The sequence below is a fragment of the Vollenhovia emeryi genome, unplaced genomic scaffold (genome assembly GCF_000949405.1).
Source record: "Vollenhovia emeryi isolate VEMERY1.0 unplaced genomic scaffold, V.emery_V1.0 DF939382.1, whole genome shotgun sequence".
Lineage (NCBI taxonomy): Eukaryota > Metazoa > Arthropoda > Insecta > Hymenoptera > Formicidae > Vollenhovia > Vollenhovia emeryi.
In genome coordinates, this window is record NW_011966984.1 from 71,806 (window position 1) to 79,085 (window position 7,280).

General features: G+C 34.6%; 1 protein-coding gene across 1 annotated transcript; it reads right to left on the bottom strand.

Annotated features, from left to right (window-relative positions):
- Positions 1-6,254: 6,254 nt before the first annotated feature.
- LOC105558106 (SCAN domain-containing protein 3-like) lies at positions 6,255-7,267 on the bottom strand. The gene is made up of 3 exons (XM_012005626.1): positions 7,161-7,267; positions 6,906-7,084; positions 6,255-6,828 (listed from the first exon to the last, which is right to left on the bottom strand). Exons 1-3 carry the CDS (start codon positions 7,224-7,226, stop codon positions 6,255-6,257), a joined length of 819 nt encoding a protein of 272 aa, XP_011861016.1. The 5' UTR covers positions 7,227-7,267.
- Positions 7,268-7,280: the final 13 nt, after the last annotated feature.

Sequence of the window (7,280 nt, forward strand, 5' to 3'; positions counted from 1 at the left end):
CGCGTTCGCGACAAGTGCGGGAAGAAACCGCGATCGCTCTCTGTGAATAATCAATGATCGATATCATCGTGCGATCGTTGAATTCCCGCGGTTTGTGTCAGTGATTTGTGCGGGTATCAGTGCGACGATGTAATCGAACAGTTCGTAGTGGCAATCGAACTCAGTGACAATCGGACACAGTGAAAACCGAAGAAGTGGCATTTGGATACAGTGACAGTGACAAGTGACTTTACAAAAGTAAGTATAAATTCGCGAGTGAAGTGGCATTTGGATATAGTGAAAGTGACAAGTGACTTTACAAACGGAAGTGTAAATTCGCGAGTGTGTCGGTGGACAGCTAATAGCGAATTCGGTCGCTTGCACTAATGTACACTAGTGTACACTGAGTGCAAACTTTCCCAGTGCAACGTATTCGATCGATGCCTTCTGTTTCAGTGCATTGCACTCGTCGTATTCGGTTATATTGCACTATTGCAGTACAAACCTTATATCATGTTCGATGAGTGTCAGTGCTACACTAACCTAGTGTAGCACTGACTTTGTATTCGGATACGCAAAATAAACTGAAGGAGTGCAAAGTTTATTACACGGTCAATTTTTGCAGTGCAGTTACTATTAGCGCGGTAAAATTATGGATCCTAACCGCGGACTTTTATTTCTTATAGCGAATTCGGTTGCTTGCACTGGTGCGCACTGAGTGCGCACTAAGGCTTATTTACAGTCAATTCTTATATTCCGAAGCGTCTTATAAATATTCTTGAAATATTTCGTAGCCAGTAAAACGATCTGTATAGCATCCATACGGATTGTTTTCTGGCTAAATCGCTTTGAACGTGCATTTAAGACAAAGTTAAGTATAAAAATTGACTGTAAACTGGCCTTGGTGTGCACTCGGTACGCACTATATAGTGCAAGCAACCGAATTCGCTATTAATAAAATTTTAGGTTAGCATCGATCGGACCTAGTGTTGCACTCGCACAAGACAAGTTTAGTGCAAAGCGAGTTCAGTGTGTAATTGCATCGAGTTGGTGTTGCACTGATTGTGAGAAAGGTTAATACCGATCGGACCTAGTGCTGCGCTTGTACAGTTCAGTGCAAAACGAGTTCAGTGTCAGTGCCCTGCGAAGCGAGATATTAATTGTTAAAGTTGACAACTTGGTAATTCTTCAGTATAGCTACACCACCTCAAAAATCAATTTAAAAAATCTCATTCGACGCGTTTTTCAACAATAAACAACTTTTTCCTTAGACAAAATCGTCGCTCTGCCCTGCGAAGCGAGATATTAATTGTTAAAGTTGACAACTTTTAGAGTTAGGAAATCTGTCATACCGACAAAATCAGACTAAATGCACATCATATGCAGTGACGTATTTCCACGTGAAGCGAGATCCACTCCACACTTCAGATATGGTTTGGGTAGGGTTATATCTTAACGAAGTGGAGTAAAAAAAAAGTTGTTTCTCGTGTTGAAAAACGCATCGAATGAGACCAATTTGATTGATTTTGGAGGTGGGGTAGCTATACTGAAGAATTACCGTTTTTTCTTAAAGTAACGGAATCTACATTTTTAGATCGTAGAGTGTAGATTGATATATTTTGTAGATCCGTTACGTTACAATGGATAGGTTACAAATAATTTCACGTTGAATTTAATATATTTAATTTATCGAAAAAAGTGATTTCATAAAGTTAGTTTTTTACATATACACTGGTATTTTTATTTTAGATTATCAAATTAATCAAATTAATGAAAAATTAATTTGTTTATTAATATAAAAACTAAAAATAAAAAATACAATATATAATATTTATTGTTATATGTTACAGTACCTTTCCATTATATGTACAGTATACTCCTATTTCACAATACTGCGAACAATTCTGAATAATAATAATAATAATTAAATGTAATACAATATTGCATGTGGTTGGACATACAGTTCAGAATATATATTATATTACAATAAACTTCTAATAAAATTAATCAAATTCTATTGGTAATTATTGATATGTACTGAAGCTTTTTCTATAGTTACATTTATTAATCAATTTTTCTGCGAGAAAACTAACGGGCTAGGGTACTAGACCAGAAACCTTGGACTATTCACTTGCTCGTTTTTTGTTAAGAATATTTGTGTATTTTTATGTATTATATGCAAGGTTTGTTGAAGAAAATGACACAATTGCACAAAAATGCGAAACTGTTTTCAAAATTTCATAAAAACTTATTTAAAAAATTCTGTCTGTTAATACTAACAACGTCAACAAATATTACAAACATCTTCACGAAATGATGATATGTATAATACTGAGAGTATTCTTTCTGCTATTGATAATTTTCGTTCTGTGGCACGCTAGATAAAATTGCATATTAAAAATTTAATCATATATTATCATTGTGTGTAGCAATTTGCTACAAATATAAGAATCGTGCTGTTTTTCTTTAGTATTAAATATACATTACGCTTACTACATTTCCTTCATATAAAGCTCTTATAAATTGTTATTTTTACAATACCCGTGATAAGAGTTGAGTAACATTATACATACATGTAAATTATAGTGCATATCATTCTTCTGCAGTATTGTACATGGATACATTATAAGATGTATAATTCGATTATGCTATTATTCATCAAATATTTACGCGCTGTGGACTGGAGAAAGGAATCTATAACACTTTATGTGAAACGATGTAGCGCGAGAGAACGTCGTAAACGAATATAGACTGAAAATATTGTTGTACATTATAGTATCGATGAATTCGTCGATCTAATTATAACGAGCAAAGTAACCCCGAAGACAGCTGTCGCGTTTACAAAATTGATAATCGCCTTGTCCTTTTCGTGGCCACTTTCAAAGTGCCAGTAAATTTCAAGTAATATGCTTCAAAGTACGCTCTTTTCTCTGCATAAATATGGCTGTATTGATTGTAATTGTATCGTACACCCTTCATCATAATGACTATGATCTACCAAAGTTATCGAAGCTATGGGCGTTACAGGCTGCCTTCATACAAGTCCTTCTGGAGATAACACAATGTGCGCTGCAACATGACCGATTGCAAGTAAGAAATACATATCTACGTATAATGCTATTAAACCGACTTCTGATAAATCATTTTCAGTCTTTCGTTCTTCATGCATTATTTGTTTATTTTTATGAAGATATATTATCAATATAAATATTTATTTACAATATTATTGTTCAACGCTGTATACATATTTATAAAATACTTTTTTATTAACTCCGTTTGTCAGTAATTTCGGAACGAGATTATGTCTTCGCGAAAATTTATCTACTTGGACATATCGAATTCATTGATTTTATTCATTTATTTATAATTCAAGTATAAGCTGTACGTATTAAACTTGAACAATCGAATTAAATTTCAGTATTTAGTTTCGGAAATGGAACATAATTTCGAATGCGCGAAACCGTACGAGGAGATGCTCTACCAACGGTACGTCAATAGATGCGCGATGTATTACGCAAGCTCCACAGCGGCGGTTTTTCTCGGGGCGTTTGTAACGGGATTCATACCGCTGATAGCGGCCGATCAGCTCTTCCCGACAGATGCAAAGTACCCTTTCGACGTTTAACATGAACCGGTGAAGACTATTATCTTTCTACATCAATTCCTCGCTATCTGGCAGTGCTTCTCCATGGTTTGCATCGGTAATTTTGTCGGTCTTCTCGTGTGGTTTGCCGCGGCGCGTTTCCAAATCTTGTCGCAACAATTTCGTACGTTGCGCGAGCCATTTACGATTCTCTGTGGTACAACCAAGATAAGATTTCTCAAAAAAATTATGTTTTATCTTGCTGAGGAACCAAAGACCAACGACCGTCTCTGTTTCCTCTATTCTCCCAGCTTTATCATTACAATATTACGCATCGGTAAAATTTCAAACATTAAAATTTTTTTTCTTTTTACACAATTAATATTTTACTGCTATAACTTTTAACATTGCAAGTAATAAAAATGTTATAATTTTTATAGAATGCCTGTAAAAAATATTACAATTTATGAAACATTTCAATATAAACTGAAATAAATAATAAGAAAAATTTTATTATTGAATATATATATTAATGATCTTGATATTTTTTATTTATAAATGTAAAAATTTTGTATATTTTCTACATTAAAATACATATTAATATTATTATTATATTTTGCGTAGTAGAATATCTCGTTGGCACTAGAAATTTGGGATATACTTTTGTATCTTTCTGCACAAATTATAATAATAAATATTAATTGACATACAATTCTAAATAATAGAATTTCTTAAGTTAATTGTATAAATTATCTTTTTCATTATAAATTATTATAGAATGTCAAAAGTTGTTATTGCAATATGTGAATTATAAAATTATTTTAAATATTTGCTACAATGTTGTGCTCTTTTGCAAAAACGTTGCCGAGTTTCTTTAAACAGCGAGTGCTCATTTCTCCGCGGTCTCGGGAGTGCGCGAGTATGAGCGATACGCAGAAAAACTTTGAAGCGCAATAATACATTAAGCAACAAGTGATATATAGTATGATTCTTGTAGTGAAAGTGGGCTGTGAACTATGCGCCTTTCTGCGATATTCCGATACAAATTGTTCAGGCATTAAAGTGATCGTTTTCAAAGAGAAAAATTCTTTTACGTTAAATTTATTGTAATTTTAATTTATTTTTAGACATCAAGATATATCAGGACACAGTCAAATTCTAGAAAAATTTAATTTAAATAATATAGAAATCTAATGTATAGCAAAATATGAACAGAAGACAAATGAAATTAATTAGAAACAAATTAAATGACTACACATAACACTTTCTTTTATACATGTACTTTATATATTACTCATCCTGTATATGGACAAGAGAAACTATACAGGGTGTCGGATTCGATTTAAACGACTCCAAAGATTATAGTAGATTGGGTCAAGCTGAGAAGAAAAGTTATATACCATTTTACAAAATCTGTAATTATTATCGCGTAATTAAGAAAAACGTCTGAGCCAATAAGTGCACGGAGGAGCTGAAGGCCGGACTCGGCAGACATGCAAAATGGTGTATTATTCTCCTACCACCAGAAAAACTTTTTCGGCGCGGTGTCATATGTCGCTCGCTGCGCGCCGTTCGCCCGCTCACCGCTCCCCGCTCGCCGCCGTCTCTCATCGATCGACGCGTGACTCCACCTCTCGCTATCGGATCTTGAGAGATGTCAACAAATACACCATTTTTGCATGTCTGCCGAGTCCGGCCTTCCGCTCCTCCGTGCATTTATTGGCTCAGACGTTTTTCTTAATTACGCGATAATAATTACGGATTTTGTAAAATGGTATATAACTTTTCTTCTCAGTTTGACCCAATCTACATATATGTATATGTATATATATATGTCGTAGCCCGATAGCCAAACTAGCCATTTAGCTAAAAGCCTAGGCGTTTAGCTAAATGCCGCCCGTTAGGCTAATCGACGACGATATAGTCTAATGGCCTGAAAAATTCAGCCTGTTAGACGACAAGTCGGCTTTTCGCCTAACGGCCTGGCGCGCTTTAAGGTCGTTCTACATTAGTCGCATCTTAGCGTCGCAAGGGTCGTAGACTAGTTATAAGTCAATGCTGATTGGCCGAATCTATGATTTGCGACCCTTGCGACGCTAAGATGCGACTAATATAGAACGACCTTTAGGCGATTAGAGAAATGCTTGTTTTGAGGCTCGATGCGTTGTCAATTTATTTACTAATAATAATAAATCTTTATTTACGGGATAAACGTTTAGTATACAGAGGAGAAACATAAATATATTAGAAAATGCGGTTGCAATAGATAAGAATGAATATAATATAATATATAAATAAATAGAATAAAATCGCATAGGCATAATTATCTTATAAAGTATAACTCATTTAAATAAAATAAAATTAATTTATATTATAAGTAAAGTATTAAAAACATAACGAGATTAAGTGATTAAAATAAATAAATAATAAATAATAAATAAATAAATAAATAAATACTAAAATAAGATTAATAAAATAAAATTGTACAACACTTTACTACACGTTACATACTTTACTACACAATTATTACTACATTACTATTTGTTAATACAGGATAACATAGTCAATTCATGCCTGAGGTCAATTTATTTATTGTTATACTTTCCATTTGTTAATGCAAGACGAGCTACTGTGACAACGAGAACTGCAAAGGATTTTTGCTTTATAACAAGCACATCTATTTGTCTGACACTTAGCTGATTTTGCAATTGCATTTTTTGTATCCCTGTCCACCACTTGCAGATTGCTTCCCAGCAGCTTCCCTCAAAGTAAGAAGAATATTTTTGGGAATGTCAGCCATGGTAATAAGATTAGTGCCCGATTTTGCAATTTCAGTACGGGGGAACCACCCTTTCAATATCCCATCCTTGGTTCCAATTTGATATACGTCATTTTTTTTATCAGTTACAACGCCAAATATGTTATTAAAATCTAGAGGTCCACGGTCTACAGTGGGAACAGATAATGTAATGGTGTCGTTGATCTGAAAGGGTGGAAAAGTGATACTCGAAAAGGTAACCAGTTTTTTGGCCTCTGCCTTTTGACGCTCGAAGCAATTTGACCGAGTGTCAAGTAGTTGTTCGCCCCTAGCGCACAATGAACAGATAACAGCCTGTCCGCGGTCGCTATGCATTTCCATTTTGCACTTTGTGCAAAGAATACTGCTCGAGACGTCTATCTTTCGCTTCTTCTGTGTTCCCTCTCCCTCCTCTTCTTCATCCTCTCGCACCCTCTTCCTCTTGCCTACGTCTTCGCACTGCTCAACACTAAAGTTCAAATCACTATATGAGTTCTATTATATTATATTTATCTAGTTCTATTATATTTATTTTAAGTCAATTACCTCGCGTTCAATTGTACATTCTGCTCCTCGAGAGCCTGCTCCAAGTCTTCCTCTGTCTTAAGTGAATTTAAAATTTCATCAGGCAAAGACGTATTTCTTATGCCGCTTTTTATCGGTCCAAGTAGAGCTTCGTACGGGCTCCTGTTTATGACTCTATGTTGCGATGTATTCTTTTGCCACTTAAATCAATATTTAAAGTATGTAAATTATTTAATTGTATAATATTAATTTAATTGTATATGTGAGAGCCATTACTTGGACTTCGTAGCAACCACGACTCCAATTTGTCGAATTATTACCGATCATCCAGGTTCTTAACATGTTTTCAACTTCCGCATTTGACCTTTCGACACTACCTTGGCTCTGTGGGTATCA

Coding starts and splice junctions, on each gene's coding strand:
- LOC105558106 (XM_012005626.1), bottom strand. CDS start 7,226: ATGTTAAGAACCTGGATGATCGGTAATAATTCGACAAATTGGAGTCGT. Junction 7,085..7,160: donor GTGGTTGCTACGAAGTCCAA/GTAATGGCTCTC, acceptor TATTGATTTAAG/TGGCAAAAGAATACATCGCA. Junction 6,829..6,905: donor AATGTACAATTGAACGCGAG/GTAATTGACTTA, acceptor TTTGAACTTTAG/TGTTGAGCAGTGCGAAGACG.